Genomic DNA, 25,374 nt, shown 5'->3' on the forward strand with positions numbered 1-25,374 from the left:
TTAATATGTATTTTTGTAAATTATAAACAAATGTACGTTGCATACATTTTCGAAATATGTGAAAACAAATTTAAATGCTTTGTTTGTTAAATGTTTTGCAATAATCTATATGTTGTATAATATGTTTTGAAAATTGTGATTGTAAATAGTAATAATAAAATGTTATCGATTAAATGGTATTGTCTTTGTAAATTTATAAAGACTACAGCATTATTAGAATCGTAAAGAAAAATACATGGTTATCAATTTTGGTCTGATAATTTTATTTTTCTATTTATTTTTATTACCAATCCCAAACGACGTGACTTTTTAGTAGCTGACAAACCAAACGGTTGTCCCAACTCTATGTGATAAATTTATTATTACATTTTCTGTAACCTGAATAATTTATTTCATTTTTGTAAGTATTGTAAGTAAGTATATCTGAATTTGTATAAATTAAATTAATTCGTTTAACATTTTATCCATTTCGTGTTCTAAAAATATATTTTATTCAAGTGTAAAAACAACTGTAATCAGTAGCTTTCATCTAATTCATCTCGTGTTCCAAGTCGACTGTAATCAGTAGCTTTCATCAAATTAATTTTGTGTTCTAAAAATGTATCTTTCTCAAGTGTGAACGACAACTGTAATCAGTAGCTGTCATCTAATTGACCTCGTTTGCTGAAGTGTGGATGTTAACTGTAATCAGTAGCTTTCATCTAAATTACTTTGTGTTCTAAAAATATATTTCATTCCAATGTAATCAGTATTGTATTTATTTCGTGCTCTAAAAATGTATTGTATTTGGGTGGTGGACGTCAACTGTAATCAGTAGCTGTCATCAAACTGATCTCGTTTTCTAAAAATATATTTTATTCAATTGTGGATGTTAACTGCAATCAATAGCTTTCATCTAAATTATCTTGTGTTTTAAAATGTATTTATGCGTAAGTGTGGATGTCAACTGTAATCAGTAGCTTTCATCTAATTGATCTCGTTTTCTGAAAATATATTTTATTTAAGTGTGGATATCAACTGCAATCAGTAGCTTTCAACTAATTGGTCTCGTGTTCTAAAATGTATTTTATTTAAGTGTGAACGTCAACTGTAATCAGTAGCTTTCATCTAATTGGTCTCGTGTTCTAAAAATGTATTTTATTTAAGTGTGGATGTCAACTGTAATCAGTAGCTTTCATCTAATTGATCTCGTTTTCTAAAAATATATTTTATTTAAGTGTGGATATCAACTGCAATCAGTAGCTTTCAACTAATTGTTTTCGTGTTCTAAAATGTATTTTATTTAATGTGAACGTCTACTGTAATCAGTAGTTATCATCTAATTGATCTCGTGTTCTAAAAATGTATTTCATTTAAGTGTGGATGTCAACTGTAATCAATAGCTGCCATCTAAATCATTTCGTGTTTTAAAATGTATTTTATTTAGTGTGAACGTCAACTGTAATCAGTCTATCATCTAACTGATCTCGTTTTCTCAAAATATATTTTATTTAAATGTGTTATGTCTATCACATTGCATCTAATTGATTCATTAAAAAAAAACGATTGTTATTGTATTCTTAAATGAAAATTATTATTTTAATCATATTTAAGTTACTTCACATAGATATAGTACATGTATAATATAGCATGTATAATTTTAAACTTCATTTCTAAGACTTTGGATACATTTTGAAAAGGAAGAGTAAGATTAATAATTAATTGCATAACTGACATATTATGGCATGCAATACATGGCCATTTCTTCCAATGCTTCCTTATCGAAAAAAAGGAGCTCCGTTGGCGTCTCCGTCTGCATCGCCGCCAAATAGGGCTGATAGTACCAGATAGCATCCCTGCTCAAGCGCCATGAGCCAGCCCTCAATTCCAGTAACAATAACAGCAACAACCTGATTTTTGGGTTGTGATTCAATTCCAAGAACATCATCGTAAATATTCCGAATATGGAATCTAATTCCTTCTCATATTTCCACTCTATAGCCTCTCCCCGCATGATTAGATTCTTAATTAGCATCATTATGTCATTTATTAATCTGGGTTCATCCCATTTCTTTAGCATGTGGGGCCACAACTCTCTCATCATGGTCACCATAAAAGCGTCCGAATAAATTTCATCACCTGATCCACTCTTCTTCTGCAGACGAGGTGTCGTCATATTCGTGTGGTAGTTCATTTTTTACACACAATCCAATATTTATTTTATAATCAAATATAATTTTATATTTATTTTGTTTTAATTGAAAGAATGTCAATCGCAAACAAATGAATTTATGGGTTCTGAAGTTCGTACAAACAGCCCTCTCGATTTACCAACATAATTATAAATAAAAAAAAAATTAAATTAATATCAGACAGTAAGTTCAAATATTAAATATGTTTGGTGCGAGTTTCCTTTCAACATATAATTTATTTTTCATATAAAATACTAGTTGCACCTGTCTAAAAATAAAGTAATACTACTCGTTCATATAAAATCCGGGACAGGGCAGAAAATATTTATGTTAAATGACTTAATATGATTTAAAATAACAATTATTATTTAAAGATACAATAAAAACGGTTTTCACTTGAATCAAGATAGATCTTATCTGTTCTGTGTAGTTGAGGTCCACACTTAAATAAAATAAATTTTCATAACACGAAATAAATAAAATGAAACTATTGATTACTGTTTACGTCCACACTTAAATAAAATACATTTGTAAATTTTTAAATAAAATGTTTATGTAATTCAGCAGTAACTTGCAAACATATTGCCCCTTGGTAATCTTCAAACATACTTGCAATTGAATATTTAAATATATTTTTAGAAATTACTGCTATAATCTACAAAAAAACTTAATACATCATAAATTAAACTAGTGGTGCATGGCATCGTGCCTTAAGGCAAATTGCTGGAAATTATAAGAGCTTAATTATCATGCAAAAAAATTATTAGAGCGGTGATTTTGTCGTTTTTTAAATATTTTTTTTTCAGTTTTTTGCCATTTGATACCCAATTTAGACCTTATTGTTAGATTCGTTTTCATTAGAATTTTTTTTGTGGTCATGTGCTTTTTTTCAGTAAAAACGAAAATACTATTATTGAAATAAGCAATTAAACATTTTATCTAAATGGCTAAATCTCAATTCAAGTTGATAATGTACGTATCGGAAAGATCATGCAACTTGCCATAAGACAAAATGCCACTAACACCTAGTCAGTATAGACTTAGTCCATTTATATTTGCTTTAAACGTAAAACTATTATAGTTATTTGAATCGTTAAAACCGTTCTGATATCTACTGTTCAACTTTCCATCCATAGATAAAAGAAGAGTATGTTTCCATCTTTGCTTAGCTGAGAAAGACACCAAGTAAATTCTAAAATAACGTTAATTTTTAAAATTGCACAAACTTATTAAAACTAATTCACTATAAGATTATTTTTTTTAATTTTAGGCTCTGCATCTTTTAAATGGCTGGACCTGCCTTTGCCAAAAACTAATCAGCATATCTCCCTATCGGAATCGGAATCGAATGTTTTTTGAACCATTCAAATCGGTTGATCCGTGCGCCCGAAAACGTTAACGAAAAAATGCGGACACACAAAACACACACACATCTATTTTTTCTGAAGTATCCAAAAATGTAGAGAAACCTCTGAAATATGAAGATATGCAAAAATTTTCATTTTCTATTTTCGGCCCATCACTATAATTTACTCTACAAAAAATTAATAATAAATAATCATTATAAATAACTGTGCAATACAGAAAAAAATATGTTGTATACGGTAGAACAATGTGCCATTTTCTCTTCAAGCGCTTTAGTTTTTCGACTGACTGGACTATTTGCATTTCAGGATTGACGTGTGCATCCAATTTATCTTGAGAAATTAAAATTAGGCTTCTGTTCTTAATGACTTCCTCTACTGTAGGAATTTTTAGGTCCTTGTGGATCATGTAATTGGTCATGAACCACGAAGGGCAGCAGATCATACTCAGTATTTTGCTTCGGGCTCTCTGAATTTTAAAAATTTTGCTCTTGCTGGCACAGCCCCATAGCTCTATCCCATATGTCCATATTGAAATTAGCTTCGCTTCGTATAATAAAAGCTTATTTTCTAGAGAGAGTTTTAACAACCTTCCTATTAGCCAGTTCAGTTCCTTCTATTTTAAAACTATTTGTTTCTTTTGCATTATTATGTGCATTTTCCAGTTTAGTTTACTATCTATATGCATTCCTAGGTATTTTACGGATTTGTGATTGGGAATAACTATATTATTCAAGTAAAAGGCAAGCCTTGTGTGGCTTCTTAATGAAATGATAAGATGTTGTGGTTTGTTAACAATTGTTTTGAAGTTTTATTTTTCTAGCCATAATTGTATTTCAGATAGAAAATATTGAAGTAAAAAAGTATAGCTGCTATCACAACCTTATGATTTGAATAATGTCAATGTCATCAGCTAATTGTTAAGGCCAAACCAAGTAGCATATCATTCGTGAATAGCAGATATAATATTGGACTCAGAACACTGCAAGACAAATTTTAAATTTTTTGTTAGCAAGTCGTTAACTTAGAAAACCTTTTGCTTACTTACTACATATTCTTTCTTCAAATAGATGTGACATCAGACAAATTAAACAAAAAAACTAAATGCATTAATAATTAACTAATTAATTAGTTCTACTTAGCAAAACAAAAATTGAACAAAAAGTTTCTGAATTTTCAATTAAAATGCATGTAAGTAAATGCATAATATATTAATACATTGCATTTACTTACGTGCATTTTAATTGAAAGTTCAAAAACTTTTTGTTCAATTTTCGTTTCGCTAAGTAGAACTTCAAGAATGATTCTAAACCAATAGTTCAAGTTTATCTAAAATCTCATATAATTTAATATTATTGCAGATAAAATTTTGCAACTAGCGTACTTTCAAATATTTTCCAATGCATCGGTTAGTTCCTATCTGGCTTCAATCAATATCCATTTTACAATATCTATAGTAAAAAATAAACTATAGTTTAGAATAGACAAAAATGCTGCTTATTAATCTTCATATTTGAAAAAAATACCAACCAACAACGTATGATTATACCCTCCCTGTAACATACCACAAACCAAAATGTATTAAAGTCGTTATCATCGAGTGGTACCCTATGGGTAACATTGAGTGGTGGTGCCCCATTGGTAACACTAAGTGGTTCCCCGGAGAAAGAGCAAAAAGCAGATTCTAAGTAGTTCACCATCAGTCAGGCAGTCTCCATTCCTTCTCAATCAGATTCAATTCATTATTTAATATCTGTTCTGTCCTAATTTTATAATTATAGTCCAAATAAACGTTAAATTTGTAAAGTGTGTTTATATTGATTATATCACTGATGCAACTGGCAAATCTGTAGAATCCATTAGACTTCTGTTCAAAGACAAGTATTATCTGTAAAAATAAATCGAAAAGCTTGAGTGATGTAACAATAAATAAGTAAATATCCACATAAATTTACCTGTTGAGAAAAAATGTCAATTTCCGAAACAACTGAATTTATCACTATCCTGCTAATGTGTTAATAAAATATAAATTGAATCACTTTTCCCAACCACATAATAATAATACATAAATGTAATAATATTTTAGATAGTAAAAGATAATTATAAACAAAATAGTTTTTGTATTATGCATCTATTCAGTTATTAAAGAAAAATTAATAAAAATAATAATGTAAGTCTTTCATCCTCTTTGTCAGTGGATTAAACACACAACTTATTTAAAAATATATAAAATCCACAAAAAATGAACAAAAGACTTGGTTAATGGTCTAAGAAGATATTAAAAAATTAAACAAAAGTTAAATAAAACTTATTCATGAGTATGGAAAGTAATGTGAAAGTTGTTAAAAAGCCTATTACATTTGTTTAAATATTACATTTTTAGTTTTTCCTTTTTAATAATTGGATAGATGCCTGTTAAAAAATCTTTTCTGTTCATTAATAGAAGAAATATACACAGATATAAGAAAGGTATTTTATTTAAAGTCAGTAATAAGTTACTTATATAAATATTAGTTACATATAGTGGAATAAATATTATAATAAAATACACACAACAATAAATGAATAAAAAAGGTGAAATAAATAAGTTAGTAGTGAAAGCCAATTAATTGAGAAAGAAATAAAGTCAATGCATAAATACAAAAAAACTTATTTCGAGTAATGTTAAAACATTTAGAACCAATAATTATAAAAGATATTAGTAAATAAATGATTTCTCATATTAGAAGGTTTGAGAAAGTTTAAGTGACTAAATCTATGCATGCCAGATATAAGAAGATAGTAAAAAAGTGTCTGCAATCAAAATTTTTGTAAATAACTGAATTAAGCTCTTTTGATAAAATATAATAAAACATTATCATTTGATTGCAAACAATAAAAATAATTAAATGAACACATTTGAGTTAAATTACTTTTTTAATTATAAATTAAAAAGCTTTTATATAAATCAGTATTAATTTGGAGTAAATCGTTTATGGTAATATAGTACTGTAGCTGCGGTAATATAGTTGAAAGAATGGCAGCAGGTTAACAGCATAGAGAGAACCCAGAAGTGTTTTAAAACAAAGTCACAATGTGTTAAGAAATAGATATGCAGAAGTTACTCGAGAATTCAGTCCCAAATAGTAATTACTACTAACATTGGCCTTCTTCGGCAAATCTTACTGGATACTAACTCCAACTCTCTTCTGTCCTTCTATCTCACTTTGCATAACTCCCTTCATTGTATCCTTATCAACTCCAACATTTTCCTTAAAACTTTCTTTGGAATCTGCGCCAAATCCTAAAATATCATTCACAATATCGGCACAATTGGGATTATCCAACATTGTTCTGTGATTGCCTTCGACTACTTTAATTTCCATTTCTTGAATCAGAAATTCGTCCATATCATAATTCTCTGCGGCATCTCGCATAGAAAGAACAGTTGGCTTAACTAAAGTTACACGAGATTTGATTTTTTGTTCTCGCAAACGTGATGTGTCGTTGTATTTGGCTGATCGGCATCTCACCTGGTAAAAGAAAAAATAAATAAATTCTAGTATGTATTTATTGACCTCAGCATTTTAAACTGTTATTAGTAATTGATCATCAATACTATTACTTATTAAACTTACCAACATGGCTTCACACAGCTGCCTAACATAAGTCTTAGAATATTTGCTTCTCTGCTCATCGTTCGCTTCAATGGAATCTGTCATTGCAACTACCCGCTCTTCCCAAGTTTTAGTTTTAATCAACGTTTCCTGAATGACATCCATGTTACCAGGTGAAAGAATTCTACGAATTGTAAGCAACACCTAAAAATAATTTTATTAAACATTTGTTAAGTCCAATAGATATATTATTTTGTTACCTGAATCTGCAAATATGTATCATCATCAGCTGTACCACCAACAACATGCACATCTACCAATCCTTTCATTACTGCAGGAGCACCGTCCAAAAGAACTAAGTTGACATTTATGCCACGAGCTTCTAATTCTAGCATGGCTTCTAAAATTGGAAGTGTGCCGAAGGAATAGGCTACTATGTTGAGCGGTTGGTTAAGATCCTGCAAACAAATGATATGATAACGCCAATTTTAACTGTTAGAGTTCATAATGTAACTAGCTGTAAGTGGAATTCTGTCTTGAGGCAATTATGGCATCGTGCCTTAAGGCAAATTGCTGGAACTTCCCGTACCGTAACGAAATGTTCTAGGAATACTGAATGTTTTCAAATAGATTATTAAAAATATTGTCATTGTCTAATATTTATAAGAATTATATAAACTGAATTGCAGAGTTGAAATTATTTGTAAAGTATATTAGAACTATAGTCAGAATTAAAAATAAAATCTGAAATATTTTCGATATACAAAAAACTAAAAAAAAAAAAAAAAGTTGGAACACAATTTATTTTTCAAAAATCAATTATTTTGTTAAGACAAGCAGAAAGTTCTTTGAATCATTTAAATCGGACGCTTAGTTCTCTCAAAAACTGCAATTTTTTACATATTTAGCTCCGTATCTTCGTAATGGCTGGGCCTGCCTTGGCCAAAAACTAATAAACACTTCTCCCAATCATTACTAATTGAATGTTTTTAGATGATTCAAATCGGATACTCCGTTCTCTCAAAAATTCGATTTCTATTTTCGGCACTCTTTGCTCCGTATCTCCGAAACGGCTGGACCTGCCTTTGCCAAAAACTAATCAGCTCTTTTCCCTATCAATAGGAATCGAATGTTTTATAAACCATTCAAATCGGTTGATCCGTGCGCCCTAAAACGTGACTGGAAATTTGTATCCATACATACATACACACACACATACACACACACACACACATCCATTTTTTCTGAGGTATGCCCCTTAAAATGTTCAGAAACCTTCAAAACGTCGAGAAATGTAAAAATTTTCAATTCCGATTTTCGGCCCGGGAAGTTAAAAAATAAGATTTTCACTTGCCTTATGTAAGTCCAACATATAAGGCAACAGCGCTTGTCCCATCTCTCTGATATTGTTTCCTTTCTGAGGAACTGTTAATTGTAAACATTCTACTCTTGCCTTCAATCTACTAGCAAGAGCTCTGAAGACAGATGCAGCTCCTTCAATCCCTGGCACTATGAACACGAGAGGCTTCTCGGATTCACACTGACTTGTCAGATGAACCACGGGCATACTGGCTACTTCTTCAGAAGTCACACCTTCCATGAGAAGGAGCAATCCGCGCATAGGATCCACCTCGGCGGGATTTGCAGCTTGAGTTTCTATCATATAATTTATGTCCAAGTCAATAAAAATGGTTTATATACTAATTGCATTAGCTATTGACACACTGTATTTACCTCCTTCAGCAGCTTGTTCTGAAGATATATCTCTAGCAGTAGCTAATTCTTGCAACCGGGCAAAAGTTAGAGATCTAATATCTTGTGGTGTTAGGAAAACTTCAAATTCTCGTTCTAAGGCTTGTTTGATTTCTACGGCCATCAAAGAATCCATACCCAATTCAGCCAATGAGGAATGAGGACTTACGGTTTTTAAATCTCTTAAACCTAAAAAATAGCATGAAGTGTGAATGTAAGATTTAAATAGTGCATAAGCTTATAGTAACTTATTTATTTCTTATATTAATCTGACTTAAATTACGTCTTTAGCATCTTGCTCAAATTCTTACCAAGGATATTAAGAACGGTTGGCACAATGCCACCAGCACCACCTGCTCCAGTAGCTCGTTTTTCAGCTACAACCATAGAGGCTACGACAGGATAAGACTGAGCTAATAGAATATCCATCGCTTCTAAACAGCTCCCAATCCTTTGTTGCAATGTTCCTCCAATCTCCAATTCTTTATGGTCATCCTAAACATTAGGAATTAAATGTGATAATTAGATAAAAAATAATCGGTTGGATCAAAAGCCATAACGATTGTTATAGTTAATCAATAAAGTAGCAAACATTTTATTGTCACATCCTGTAGACAAAGTTCATATAAAAATTCACCTAGTTCTGTCTTTTCAAGTTAAAACACCATTTGATTTTAGTCCAGTCATTTGGTGCAAAAAAAGGCTGTTGCCGGTACAGTACTCCGGGAATTGTGAAAATTGGTAATCTCATAGATTTCGAGGTGCTCTTTACGAAAATCAACTTTGCCACCTCAAATTTGAACGGCAAGTTGCCGCCATATTGGAAAAATGGCATCAAACAACAGCTTTTTTTAAATATCTCTTTTCAGGCTGATTTTGCGATAAAAGTATCTATGTGCGAATTAGACTAGATAAAATTTCCTATAATTCCTTAGAAAACCGTTTTTTTGTAAAATTGATAGTTTGAGAGTACGGACGCCTCAAAGTCTTTGCTGCTCTCGCCGTAGTATCAAATCTCTCCATATATGACAGCACTTCGAACTTAACCACATTCTCTCTAATAATTAATATTTTCAATGTTAAACTGAGCGAATAAGATCTAGAAATAAAATAATTCAAATATTTTTCGGTTTTTTTGCTAATTTTTTAACACTTCAATGGCAAAGTAGCTATAACAATACTTATAGCTTAAGTAGCACCTTATAGCTTCAAGTAGCTTGAGGCGTTAAAAATCACCAAAAAACAGAAAAATATTTGAATTGATTTATTTCTAGATCTTATTCGCTTAATTTAACATTGAAAATATTTATTTATTAGAAGGAATGTGGTCAAGTTCAAAGTGCTGTCATGTATGGACAGATTTGATACTACGGCGAGAGCAGCAAAGACTTTGAGGCTATCTCAAACTATCAATTTTACAAAAAAACAGTTTTCTAAGGAATTATAGGAAATTTTATCTAGTTTAATTCGCACATAGATACTTTTATCGCAAAATCAGCCTGAAAAGAGATATTTAAAAAAAGCTGTTGTTTGACGCCATTTTTCCAATATGGCGGCAACTTGCCGTTCAAATTTGAGGTGGCAAAGTTGATTTTCGTAAAGAGCACCTCGAAATCTATGAGATTACCAATTTTCACAATTCCCGGAGTACTGTACCGGCAACAGCCTTTTTTTGCACCAAATGACTGGACTAATGTGGCATACCCTATTAAATATTGTGATATTTTACCTGCATGTCAGCAACCAATCCAACTTCACCGACAGCTCCCCATTGTATAGCTAAAGCTGGAAATCCTGCCTTGTGACGATTTTCGCAAATTCGTTCCATCACTGAATTAGACATACCGTAGTTGCACTGACCAGCATTACCTCTACCACAAGAAACCTGTAATAAAATTGAACCTAATTAATCAACTTCATTTAAACTTTCGATCAATCAATCAATTTAAAATACACACGCGACTTTACGTAGTCTGTAATAAAAAATTTAATATGATTTACAATGAAAATTTTAAACTATATTCCCGATAAAAATAAATTTAGAAAAAAGCCGAAAATTATTTTAGAATTTGGAACGTAGCAAAACAGATTTGGAAACAAAACTTGTGGAAAATCACACACCTACTTGATATTTATATATCAAGCTGATTTTATTGAGCAAACCATGCTTTTCAACTAATGTGATCTAAAAATCTGAATTTGTAAAACTGAGCATCGTTTATATTTTTCATATAAAAATGTACCTACACTAATTAACAAATTTAATATTAGTGCTTATTTAAGATTTGCAGATTTTTTACAAAATAATTTAATAAAATAAAAAATAAACATAATAATTATTATTTTTAAAAATAAAAAATGTTATTGTTAATTTATTACTTAAGGGGGTATTCTACTGTAGAATTTTGAAAAAATCCAAAAATTTTTTTTTTCATATTTTCAAAGTTTAGTTATTCAAAAATATGTCATTAAAAGGATTTTCCAAAATTACTATTATTTCCTGAGTTATAGCCGTTTTCGTGACGTGGCCTCGGTTCGGGTCCGACTTGTCTCAAAACTTTGAACGCGTTTTTCTCGGAACTACTTTTTTCGAGGTAAGGATATCTCGAATTCTAATGAACCGATTTACTTCAAATTTGGAGAAAATTTTCCCTATACATCGCTTTATCGTATGGACCTTGCCAAAGCTATAACTTTTCATTTAGTATTTTTAAAAAACTCGGAATTGTTAAAAAACACGAAAAAAAAAATTTTTTTTTCAAACTGCCGTCATTCAAACAAAATTTTTTTTTTAAACTTATCCAAGGTTCATACGATAGCGGCATCTATTATAATTAAAAATCCATCTATTTTTTATGTTTCAAATCACCAGGAGGGTTGGAATCATGTACGCCAGGGCACCCTCTTTTTTTGGAAACCCCCACTTTGACTGCTCATAACTTTGTGAATTTTATTTTTTTTCTTTTAATATTTATTTTATGTAATAATAAAATATCAATAAACAAATGATAAAAAAATCGATAGTAAAAATATTATTTGTTTCCTTTATACAGCGCTTCAAAAACCGGGCGAAATTCATGACTCTACAGTAGAATACCTCCTTAAAAACTTCATATGGTTCATTTTTAAACTCACTGATGAAAAGACGACGAAATATTTCAATAACGGACACAATTCCCTTGTAAGTTCATCCAAATGTTTTGTAGCTACAGCTTTCGGCGCAAATGATGCTGTAAATTTCTCAACATTTTGATTTTCCAAAATAGCATCTTCAAGAACTACTGCTAAATTGAAAATGCCTGTAAACAATATAAAGATTTAATATGAATAACAGGCAGTTCTCCCTATATGAAGATATATTAGTATTAAGATAGCAAATCAAATATTTGTCTTATTGTTAATATGGTAAAAGTAGTATTTTAAGATAAAATTTACCTGCAACTGGTGCAATGGACGAGGCCATATGCAAAAGTTCATAACAGCCTTTTCGTGTAGTGATATCAGCTGTGCATATATCAACAGAAATACCATAACTGCGCCATACTCTAACCCTAGAAGCCTATAATCAACAGTACATTTTTAGAACCTCAATTGCACATTGGAATTATAAATTGTAGGTTACTCTACCTGGTATCCTGATTTAAGTCCTTTCCGAGAACTCAAAACCAGATGTCTGGCACCTCTAAGAGCAAGCCAATCAGCCAATTCTAAACCAAAACCTCCAAGACCTCCAGCAATCACATAACTCTTGTCAGGTTCACAATAAACTCTTGGACTTGCCAGCCATTGTTTATTTTCAGGCACAAAATCTTCTTCTGGTTCTTCCTCACGCATTTTCAACAGAACCTAAATAATTTTAGTTTATATAGTATAAGTCACTGATTGTGCTTGAAAACTTAAAAAATTAAAACCGAGATATCATGCTGCAATAAAAAATTGGTACTGCTTGTGGAATTAGAGATAGAATTTCAAAGGTAATCTCTTAAAAAATGCACTATGCTTACGAGCAATGTGCTTTGCGTTATTGATGATAGTTAATAAAGTACTGAATTTACAGTATACTATACAAAGAATTTTAAAAAGTGGGTTAAAAAGCATGTATAACAAAAATTGGATCTATAACTCTCTTGAAAAGAAAACAGCATTAATGTGCATAATTCTGAGAGGAAAAGAAATTGGATTGGACTCAATACAAAACTACAAAATTCTATATGATTGCGTAATAGTAATCACACTTAACCATATCAGTAGTCATCACTTTTTATTTATTATTTTAAAAAATTGTGCAGGTTTTTGCATTATGAAGAACATTTTATGCAAAGCCTGACCAATATTTAATAATGTATAAGTCCAATGACTATAATTGTACAATTTGCTTTATACTCAAATAAAAATTTAACCTTTCCAATATGTTTTCCTGCTGCCATATAACGGAAAGCTTGCTCAACATCATCTCTATCAAATACTGTTCTTGACAAAGGTCGCACAGCTCCTGTTGCAATACCATCATTCACCATTTTTCCTGCAAAAAAAAATTATAATAATTTTTTAATATTAATTTTAGCATCAAAATACATCAAATTTTTACTGTATTACCTATTCTGTGTTTCTCCCAAGCCTCAGCAGTAAACAAATGCTCCAAGGTAACTCCATGGAAAGAACTGCAATTCATAAATGTTCCTAGACCCAATGGGTTATCGCTTGCCAAATCAAATTTACCGATTTCCAAAAATCTTCCATGGGGAGCTAAGCATCTCAAAGAAGCCAGAAGTTTATCTTCAGCCAAGGAGTTCAAAACAATGTCAACTCCGCGACCGCCAGTTCTTCTCATGACAAGTTGTTCAAAACTGGTGTCACGGGAATTGCCAATGTCTTGATCTGAAAGGAATTATTATTTAAAAGATATCTTAATACAAAATACATCAGAAGAAAGAAACAAGTAAAAACGTATTACATAGACATTATAAAAAAAAACTACAATTCTTGAAAATGGCAAAATAAAGCATAAAGCTATAATATTACAGTGCATATAATTTCCTATTGCCAAAATATACATTACCATCTAATTCAGGGAACCTATCCAACAAGAACTGTCTCTTTTCCTCAGTTCCAACAGTAGTGATAATTTTACATCCAGCATGGAGACCAATGTTGATAGCAGCTTGACCTACACCACCACTTCCTGCATGAATTAACAAGGTTTGACCAGCAGTCATGTTTCCAGCTAATACTAAAGCATAGTAAGCTGTTGCATATACTACTGGGACAGTAGCTGCATCCTAGAAATGAATAATCCTTACGGTAATTGTGGTTGCATTTATTTGGCTGTATTAATTAACATTGTTTTCGTAATTTTGGAGAAATTAATACTGATAATGTTTTTAATTTACCTGTAAAGTCCAATGAGATGGAATGCCCCAGCATAGAATTGGATCAACATCCAGAATTGTGGCCAAAGCACCGCTTCCAACCAAACCCATAACTCTGCGGCCTTCGAAATAAAATGATTGTGAAGAAATTATTACGCAACTTTTTACTGTGTTACAAAAATATTAAACTTACCATCGACTTCTCTTCCTGCGTATTCTAAACCTTGTACACACATCTGGTTAAGTCTTCCATGAGAAACTACTTCTGCAGCCAATTTACCAGTTGCTGTCATGATATCTCTGAAGTTCAGGGCTGAATAATAAACATGAACTAAGTTACCGGCGTTGGATTCCGTATCTTCAGTGCCATATCTAAAATAAATAAATATAACATTATTTCAAAATAAGAATATAATTAAAGAAACCAAATTGGCTTACTTCAAAGGTCCTTCAATCCATCTCATACTTGATAAATCTCCTCTAGTCATAACATTGGCATAACTGTGGCCTTTATCAACCAAGGAATCCTTGACTTGCAAATGCCGATAAGATCCCCAGCATCCATCTTTGAAAACATTTGATACTAAATCCAAATCTAATTGTTTACTGTATAGATCTAATTCAAGATCAAATGCTGGTGCTTTTGGATCAATGATTACTAGAGATCGAACTAAATCACCACCTTAAGAAGTAAAGACAAATTAGTAGGTTGCACAAAAAAATAAGCTAGTAAAATATGTACTACAGAAAAAGATTTTATTTTTACCTGGCTCTTTTCTGACACAATTCACCAGTCCCATGATACCATTAGTATTCTGTTTCTCATTTAGCAATAAAATTCTACTATCTGCTATTTTAATTTGAGACTTTAATTCTTCTAACCAGCTAAACTTATCATCACTTTCATCAACTTTAATAACATGCCATGGTTTAGTCTTGTGAATTTTTCTTTGTAACAATAATAATATTTCGTGCGGCAATTTGTAAGATGCTACTAGATTTAATCCTGGACAAATGGCCGAAATCGCAGATGCGTCTAAGGAAAATGATAAATCTTCTCGTGATATAACATAACCATTTGCACGCAGAGTTGGTAATGCCTTTTCAAGGTCCTATAATAATTTATTTATTTAAAACTGGAGTACTCAAATTTAAAAACGATAACTTTTAAAGTTAATTTACCTCTTTCTTATTTAATAGTGCTGTACCAATCAACAATGTACTTTTACCATCTCCTGGTAACTTCTTATCTTCTGACAAGTGAACACCAGCGCCTAAATCTGCGTTTTGTTGTTCTGATGGATTAGCAGTTTCTGTCCAAATTGTCATATCACTTTGCACTAGTGGCAAATCTTCTAAAGCAGACCTTAAGATTGGAGATAAAGGTATTTCCATAGAATTAACTTGCAAGTAATCAATTTCTGGTTGATCGCTGGAATCGCCTTCTTCCTTTTTGGGTACTTTGGGAAGTTTATCGACTAATTCAAATGCTTTGACTTTCAATATTGGAATATTTTCGAGAATCTGTTGCACAATGCATCTAAAAATAATAAATTAAGTGCTCTTATTATATTACATTATTTTTTTTATCTTCACAAGAGTATCTACCTCACTGCATCATCAACACAATCAGTTTGCAAGTGGTTTGGTACAAAAACGTGCTTTTCTAATACTGGTTCACCTGCTGGCTTCTTTCTTGCAATTGCACTAGCTTTTAAACCACAAATTTCAACACCGCCAGCTCTTATAACACCTTGCAAAATAAATCACAATTAATGTGAAAATAATAACTTTGTGAACAAAAAAAGAAAATAATATTTCAATTATGAAAGAATCTTTATTTTTTGCTTACCTATATCTGGATGCAGCTCAACTTTGAAGGTTCTATCCTCTCCAAGAGCATGAATAGCATGGATATGGGCACGTGTATCAATTTTCAATTTTCTGATTGAAGTAGGTACAAACAATCCTCTTGTATCTTCACAAAGAATTTGAAGCTGCATCATGCAGTCCATGAATGTGACCCAATTATGGGCCCATAATATGCGACCATCACAAGTTTGCTGATCGTAAGATACTACACCTTTGAAAGCACCGCTAGAAAGAAATAATTAAATTTATCTAAGTATTTACTACAAAGACAGAAATTCCAAATGAATTGGATTGGATTGAATTTGCCAACACCAAATGATTATATAACTCTTTATACCTGTAATTATATCCCCTCAATCTCAATTCTTTATAAACATCTTTAGCAGCTAATGGAATAGAATCTGGGAAAGTGTCTCTAATAACTCTTTCTGGCAAATCAGGCAACTTGGTTTGCCTAACACCAGGGTGGTAAATTGTACCAGTTACAATGGTAGTTCCACCTTCAAGAACCTAGATAAATGTAAATCAACTATCAATAAAAGTAAAGATGATCAAATTTTATGTAACTTATGGTAAAACTTAAGGTTTTCACGAGAACTATCAAAATCAAATAATGTATCAAAAATCCTTATATTTTAGGTTTGATTTATAACTCACAATTTAACTTATGAATTTGATAAAATATATAGATACAATAATATCGACTTAATATTATTTATTACCTCGAATTTTCCGGTGCCTTTTTGAATCATAATATCAAAATCAATCTTGCCATCTTTAGGAACATTGGTAGCGCGCAAAAATCGAATGTCCTCAAAAATGCAAGGAACTTCTGTTAAGATTTCACCACGCATCATAGCAAATGTTTCCCATACTAAAGTTAAATAACCAGTAGCAGGGAATAAGTTACGTCCATCTATAACGTGACCGGTCAAGTATTCATTTTCTTGATCAAAAGCGGAAATGCAGATTGATCTTTCGCCTGTTTCTAATTTTTCCAAAGTCTTGTAGGAAGTAACATACCTAGCAAAAGTAAAGATAAATAGAAGATTAATTATAATTTTACAGATTTGCTACAGATATCATGAATCTTACCAATCTCGTCCGTGATCCCATCCAATCAAATGGGACAACATGGGTGTGCCTCTACCCACGGGCCACTCATGCCTATACAACTGGTTAATATCTACTTTTTCGCCTAAACAATGCAATTTTCCCATAGTTTCCAAAAATTGTCCAGCTACATCACATTCTTCACCTCTTCTGACATATAAACTTGCATAAGTCAAGCATTCAATCGTTTCTTCTAAAACTCCTTTAAATTGTGGCATGAATGAGTTGATTTCAAAGACGTACGAATTTCCAGGAACTTTGGATAAAGCTTGCTGGAGTAAATTTGGATTGACTAAACTATTCACATGATACAATGCGTTATGAGTTGAGTATTCGTTTTCTGTAGAAGTAGATACCCATCTCTCAGATCTTGCCAACGTTTCAAACATTGTACTCTGGTATGCCCTCAGCAAATCATCAGAAAGTTCTTTCATGAACTCTGAATTATGGAATGGAACAACGGTTTCTTGAGATATGTTGTCGTGTTCGATTCCTTTAGAATCCAAAAATTTGAGGAAGGCTGCTACATCCTTTTTGTGACCACTGACTAATGTTGATTCAGGAGTTAAATGACATGTGACACTGACACCTTCGGTTAAAAGGGATGATACTATAAGACTGGACCGGTGGACAACAGCAGTGTAGAGGGCTGGTAGGCGATATTCAGCTATAATGCGAGATCTAAATATTTAGAAAATATTATATATAATACAAATAAAATGGAATATAGTGTTTAGTCAATCAAAATCAAATCTGTATTTCTAAATAACTATTAACAAATAACTAATCTCAAAAATATTGAAAAAAGTATGTTTATTATAAAAGTCAATTTTATGATATAATTGATTATGAGATAAAATTTCTATAAAACCTAATTTTTTATTCGATGTTATATTTCTAATTCTAAATTAATTATATTTAAGAAGTGCTACCCGAATTGTAAACCATTTACTCTTTGTCCTTTTGAATTAGAATTTTGTTTTCATATTATAAAGAGGATTGTATATATTAAACTTTTAATATATGCAAAATAAACAATGGCTTTACCAGAAAGAGTGTTATTTTGAAAGAAGATCAAGAAATAAAGTATAACTGAATTTATTGAATAAATCAATAGTATTGTATGCAAATTTCTCCACACTTTCAAAGTCAAGTGCAATGCACTTTAAAATTTAAATTTATTTATGTGTGCGTATATATATATATATATATATATACATATATATATATATATATATATTTATATATGTATATATATATTTATTTATATATGTATATATATAAATATAAACTTATCCATGCATAAAAACATGCACACACACATACAAGCAGATACACACACATATATATATGCCTTGAGTTAGGATTACCTTAAAGTATTCGATTTGATGAAATTTTAGTGATATAATAATCAAAGATAAAATATTATAAATTTAGATTCATTATTACCTCAAATAGGCAGCCGTCAAAGTCTGTTCCAGAGTCAAACATTTATCCGTAAAAGCACACAGAATTTCACCAGCTCCTTGTCCAATTATAACAGTAGGCTCAACTTTTAAACTTTTCAAAAGTTGTACAATGCCAATCTGGACAACTGTCGAAGCCACGTGCTTCTCTACAAAATTTCGGGACGCTCCAAAATCTACATCCTCAACCATCTTTAGCAATTGAATACTGAACTTAGCCAAAAATTTATTACTACGTTCTATCACTTCTTGGAATACAGGGAAAACAAGCAAACCTCTAGCCAAAGTAGGGTTATAATCATACCCAGAGAATAGAAAAACAGTTTCTTTTTTGGACACGTTGTCAATCATAGCATCACTTCGCGATATTTCGTAACCACGTTTATCCAAAACTACAAAACCACGATAATCATGCCCTTCAACGCCGTTCTTAAAAGCTGCTTGAACGAGTTGGACAACGTCCAAATTTATTTCATCACCGGTATTGGCAGGTTTTGGGTAAATAATTGAAGATTCCTGATGAATTCCATCAAGGAGCATATCAACTGCAGATTTTGTACGTCCAGAAACACAAATCAGGTAAGGAATTTTAAGCTCTGATACATTATTCTCAACGCGTTTTCTAGCCAGAAGATCTTCAGGTGATTTTAATAAAACGTGCACGTTTGCACCTCCAAAACCAAAGCTGTTAATACCAACATACCCTGTAAGTGAAAAAAATCAAGACTCTGATGTAGCAGTTTAGTTTTGGGGGTTTTTAGTTTAGGGTATTTGAGAACTTACCTCCATCAAAATCTTGTGGTTCAGTCACGACTTGCATTCTGCCTTCAACAATAGCAGTCAATTCCTTTTTAGGTGTTTCGAAATGAAGATTTGGTGGAATTTTTCCTGTTTCCATAGCTATGCACACTTTGACAACAGAAGATATACCTGATGCCGGTTCTCCATGTCCAATGTTAGATTTCACAGATCCAATGGGAAGAGGTTTGTCACGACCAGTGCAGAATATCTAGTAAAAATTGAAGTATTAATTCTTACAGTCGTATGCTTCAAGCTTCCAGGTAATATTTTCAATTCTAAATATTAATCTTTCGTTATTTGATCTCTTACCTCATCTAAAGCTCTAATCTCCTCTGGATCTCCAACTCTTGTACCAGTTCCATGAGCTTCCATAAATGTGACTTTTCTAGGATCTACCTCACATTCTTGATAGGCTTCTCGTAGAAGTCTAGCTTGCATTGTTCCTGATGGAAAAGTGATGCCTTGTTCTTTGTAACCATCACAATTTGATTTGGCGTGGACAAGTTGTGCGTAGATTCTTTTTGCATCTTTTGCCTGTTGGAGGAGGATGAAGGAAACGCCTTCACTGCGGGCGTAACCGCGGGCACGTTCGTCAAAACACCTTGAGGAAGAAAAAGGCTATGACTATTGAAAAATGTATTTGGAAGGAGTGGTACTCCTTCACTAAATATTACTGAGTAAAATATAACATAACAGATCTGTAATAAAAAATATAAATTGGCAATGGCAAACAAATCATTGCTTTGGCAAACCAATTATATATTATTCTAAATAAAAACCAATTAAGATCACTTAAAACTTAATAATTACGTTTTACTTCAAAGGTTGTTAGGATGTATATCTACCTGCATTTTCCGTCCGGATTTAGTACTCCCAATCTTGAGAATTGTAAGGACACAAATGGATGTAAACATAAATTGGCACCTCCAATTAGAGCCTGGTCGCAATAACCATTCCTGATAGCTCTGTATCCATGCTCCAGAGCCATCAAACTGCTGCTGCATGCACTGTCCACAGAATAAGAAGGGCCTAGATACAAATATTATATAAATTATAATAGTATTTTTATAAAAATAGCACACAGGATCCTGCAAATGAATTTCTGAAATATTACTTTTAACAATACTTTTATTGTGCTACGTGAAATTGAGAGTGCAATTATTGCATAACAATTAAACAAAATAAAATAATTATAAGAATATTAAAAGTTAACTAAGAGTATTTTGCAGAATATAGAATTGGAAGTGTGATTCCAAGCTGAACAAAAAGCTTAAAAAAATATATACAACTTTTTTACTATACGACCCTATTTAAAGAATCAATGAAAATCCACATATTCTTTCAATTTATGTGTAATTTAATTACAAAACTAATTATTTACACTAGATATATTATTTAACAATTGCAACAGAAATTTTAACTATAGTATTGAAAAAAACACTAGTAAACAAAAAATAGAATCAGGTATCAGTTATTATCTTTGTCCAAAAGCAACTGTTCATTATTTAAGGGGCACAACTAGTGTGAAATTTTCAAAAAATCGAATTTTCAATTTTTCTATATTTCGATAGGTTTAAAAATAACATAACAAAATAACAATTAAATCGATATCTCAAATAGTTTTTGAGTCACTGCCATTTAAAGAGTATACTCGTATATATATATAGTATATAGTATAACGATCATTTAATCTTTAAACGCGTTTTTTTCGAAACAGCATTTTCCGAATTTGCTGCAGCGATTACTCAGAAACAAATGATCCAATCACTATCAAATTTTTTTTACATGTTTTATCAAATCTATATAGTTCTCTGTAAAATCAACTATCGGTTTTTTGATCGGATCAAAAATCGAATTTTGGTAGTCCAAAAACGACCAAAATTTTGGGTAAAATTCAACTTTTTTTTGAAAAACGCCGTCATTTTGTCATTTTTTTATTTTTTTTCTTTATCGAGTTCATTTTACAGACAATATTATCTAATTTAACGAGATTTTTTTTTTTAATTTCATCCGCGTTCATCCACAGAAGGCCGGAATCACTGCAGCAGTGAAGGGCCTTTTTTGTCGCGCCGTTGGAGATCGGCGATAACTTAAAAAATATTTATTTTTTTTCTTCAAAAATGTTATTAAGTATTCTTAAAATATGTATAAATATATTCCTAAAATTGTGAAATGATTGATAAAGTAGTTTTTTTAATATAAATTCCCAAAAATCACATTTTTTTAGGCGGTTACACTAGTTGTGCCCCTTAATGTTTTCATAGATTTTTTCAAAGATTAATCTGTATAAATATAATAAATTTAATTTAAGAACCCAATCTTTACTATTAAAAAATGGTAAAAATTTGTTAGTAAAAAAAATTATACTGTAAATAAAAATTTACATCCGTATTTTAAAAAATAGAAAATAAATTAAATTTCTACATTTAATCCGTAGAAATATCACAAATTGACTGATCATATGTTAAAATTAATCATATTTTCATCATTACAAAAATTATGTTAAAAAAAGGTCAGTGACATATGCATGTAATATAATCGCTGATTTTAGTTTATTAGGTCTGTGGTGTTCTATGTCACCATACGATGACACATTTTTCATATACTTGCAAGTTGCAATTGTAACAGAAATTTCACGCCAGAAAATTTTAACGAATGTAACGCCAATATTAGTTTAAAAGCTTACTGTAAAACTAATTAATTGAGAAGATTACATTATTATAGATTTGTAAAATACCTAGCAAGTTTGTCCAAACAGTTTTTAATAAAGTTTTCCTGACAACATGTTTAATTTGTTTTGGAGGTAAATTAAATGTTAACCCCCTCGACTCGAATGCCGCCGCTCCGGCGGCAAATTTATATAAATCTTGCAGTTCGCGAGTGAAAAGGGTTAACACTGAACAAATGTACAAGATATGTCTATCAGTTTACTTCAAATACTTTAATAAATATTATCTTCATTACCTGATAACTCGAGCCAATTCGAGACACGATTAGCCAGCATGGACCTGCTGCAGCCCAAAATACCAGAACCGTGCTGCAGGTCGTAAATCCAAGTTTTTTCGGATTCACTGAAGCAGGCGCCAATAATTACACCAGTTCTAGAACCTTTTATTTCTTCTGGCTGTATACCAGCATCAATCAAAGTCTCCACGGCAACTTCCAGGAGAATACGAGCCAGAGGATCCATACTGTCGGCCTGAGAAAGGAAATTTGGATAAATTTGATAAATGATTGAAGAGAATTTTCTTAAAAGAATATGTCTAGCAACTCAAAATATTTTTACATTTTATAAAATTTTATTACATCGTGATGTAAATTTTATAACTAGTAATTATTACATAGTAAGTAGAAAATGAACTGAATCCCATGATTATAATAATGCCAAAACTAATTTAACCCTTTCGACTCGGATGCCGCCGTAGCGGCAGCAAAATACGTATAAAATACGAAATTCGCGAGTGGAAAGGGTTAATAATTTTCCATTAGATTTAGTACGTTTGATTAATGAATAATATGATATTTTTATATTTAAAATAAATTATGTATGCATAAAATAAAAGTGTTCCATTGCGTAACGGTTAATCGCACTGCCTTCCGTGGGCCTGATATCATGCAGTAGCGATGTCTATTTTTACTTGAAAATATAGATAAAAAAGATGTTTCCAATTGAAAATAATCCAATTAAAAATCGGGCACTGCGATGTGAAATGGCAATGGAAATTCTCTCACACCATTATTCACTGAATCGAGTTGGAGTTTAACTCAACTCATGGACCTGCCCTAAGGCATTACTATCCATTATTAATTATTATGTATAGAGTTGGAGTTTAACTCAACTCATGGACCTGCCCTAGGGCAATACTACTCATTATTATTTATTATGTATAGAATAATTGTTGTGATATTTTATGTAATTTATTACATATGTTTGTTCTATTTATTACTTTTTCATTACACTATTTTTACAATTATTATGTTATATTTATTATATTTTCCGTATGTTAACAATTAGGCTTGTGTGTGATATATTTACCTGTTGATCTTCTATTTTAAAGTAATCTGCATCGAACTTAGTGATTTCTAATAGTTTTCCTGTTCTTTGAGGAATTTCAGGATGATCCAAAAACCAACGTCTATCATCTCCTGAAACCATGTCGACCTAAATAATTGAAACAAATTAATAAAATTTATTAAAATTGTATGATAATTGTTGCTGAATCTTTCGGTTTTATTAATTATTAGACAGTTTTACAATGTAGAAATTTTAAATATTAAATTTTACAAAATTGTTGAAGAAAATTGTATATTTTCTGGTGTGATAATCATCAATACAAAGCGACATCAATTATTTTTACTCATCATCACAATATAATAATAAATTATTACTTAGTACAGATACATAGTATAGAAATCCAAGAATGTTAAATGTAAAAAACTTAAGAATATATTTATAATAACACTAATAATATAAACCAAATTTCAAATCAAACCAAACTTCATTAAAATTCGAATAAGATTTTCTAAAAATATATAAAAAATTAAGTTCTGAACAGTTGAATTCTTTGTTCGGATAAATGTTTATAAGAATTTTGCACAGTCTCATTTATTGGTAAAATCTCAAAAACTTAGAAAAATATTTTAAACGTGATATTAAAATATCACTAAAAAATTCTTCAATTTACATAGATCAAATATTAACAATCGACCTCATATAGTTCCTTTAGCACTTTATACAACTCTAAAACAACCGGACCTGCCTTCAACAAAAACAGTTGGGCTCTAGGCATAATCAGAACAAATCAAATCCTTATTTTTGTTGAATCCTTTCATACAAACATACATCCCAAGACACTTTAATTAATTACATTTCTAGTTCTGAATCACGACTATCAAGACCTGATAGTCCTGATTCAGGATCAGGACTGATATTTTCCAATATCAGTCATTTTCATTGTGCTAGCGAAAATTCACAATAAATTTATTATATTTATACAATGTTTACCTTGTTCAACAAATTTTCCTTAAAGTGCAAGACACTGGAGCTGTCTGGAAAACGTCCAGACATTCCAGAGATGACTACTTCTTCGCCTGGTGCTTGCGGCTGGACAATCACGGTGCTCGTTGGTTCTTCCGGCATTTTGGGCAATGTCTGGTTGTCGGCTGAGACTTTGAAAATAGAAAATAAATGATACTAAAGATTTAATTGGAAATTATGACGTATGTTAGCTACTAGTACTATTTATAGTACAGCATAATAAATTTTTAGTATTTAATGTGTGAATTCTTTATAAATTTGTTATTAAATTTCTATCAGAATAAATCATTTTTTTATTCCAGTGAATAAGTGGTCAAGTCAAAGCAATAATTTTCTAGGTTTAATTTAGATTAAAATAAATCATACAGGCCAGTAATGTATTACGTTGTGCTGTAAATTGAGAAAGTACTAATGCTTCTGTTAATTTGGATGAATCAAAAGTCTTTATTGATAATACGGAAATTTAAGTTAGAGAAACAAATACTATGCAACCACACATCAAAAATCGGAAATAAACGGCATTGATTTATACAACTTTCGAATTTCCGAATTTTTGAAGCTTCGATTTGCAAAAAAATGTAAAGTTCGTTCAGCAAAAATTCCAAATTTACGTGAAAGTTTTAATTCAATCTAATTCTATTCTAACATATCACTCATTAATTGCCAAAATTTTCATTATCACACATTAAGTTGAAAATTTTAATTTTTAATTTTCAGACACAAAACTTTAAGAATGAAAAAAACACAATAATTTAATATGTATGCAAACTTAAATTAGATTTATTTATTAAAAATATTTGAAAGTAGAGGGTTAACAATGTGTAACCAGCCC

General features: G+C 31.0%; 1 protein-coding gene across 1 annotated transcript; it reads right to left on the bottom strand.

Moving 5' to 3' along the window:
• Window positions 1-6,696: 6,696 nt before the first annotated feature.
• On the bottom strand, window positions 6,697-24,644 carry LOC113374636 (fatty acid synthase-like). Its single transcript, XM_026614613.1, has 30 exons — window positions 24,510-24,644; window positions 23,541-23,666; window positions 22,469-22,703; window positions 20,350-20,533; window positions 19,814-20,105; window positions 19,487-19,712; window positions 18,687-19,407; window positions 17,220-17,918; window positions 16,847-17,147; window positions 16,462-16,634; window positions 16,105-16,349; window positions 15,861-16,005; window positions 15,435-15,792; window positions 15,019-15,364; window positions 14,691-14,934; window positions 14,446-14,624; window positions 14,274-14,374; window positions 13,943-14,162; window positions 13,480-13,761; window positions 13,284-13,405; window positions 12,511-12,729; window positions 12,319-12,442; window positions 12,019-12,182; window positions 10,613-10,768; window positions 9,195-9,378; window positions 8,866-9,072; window positions 8,486-8,787; window positions 7,392-7,589; window positions 7,153-7,335; window positions 6,697-7,047 (listed from the first exon to the last, which is right to left on the bottom strand). Exons 1-30 carry the CDS (start codon window positions 24,642-24,644, stop codon window positions 6,697-6,699), a joined length of 7,422 nt encoding a protein of 2,473 aa, XP_026470398.1.
• Between the last annotated feature and the right edge of the window lie 730 nt (window positions 24,645-25,374).

Source organism: Ctenocephalides felis, unplaced genomic scaffold (genome assembly GCF_003426905.1).
Source record: "Ctenocephalides felis isolate EL2017-DRISC unplaced genomic scaffold, ASM342690v1 CF-g0.4_SCAFFOLD_01886, whole genome shotgun sequence".
Lineage (NCBI taxonomy): Eukaryota > Metazoa > Arthropoda > Insecta > Siphonaptera > Pulicidae > Ctenocephalides > Ctenocephalides felis.

Excerpts from the sequence above, each read along its gene's own strand:
- LOC113374636 (XM_026614613.1), bottom strand. The coding sequence starts at position 24,644 with ATGCCGGAAGAACCAACGAGCACCGTGATTGTCCAGCCGCAAGCACCA. Across the intron at positions 23,667-24,509 it reads AGGAAAATTTGTTGAACAAG|GTCGACATGGTTTCAGGAGA; the intron begins GTAAACATTGTA and ends TCAATTATTTAG. Across the intron at positions 12,443-12,510 it reads GACTTAAATCAGGATACCAG|GCTTCTAGGGTTAGAGTATG; the intron begins GTAGAGTAACCT and ends TGTTGATTATAG.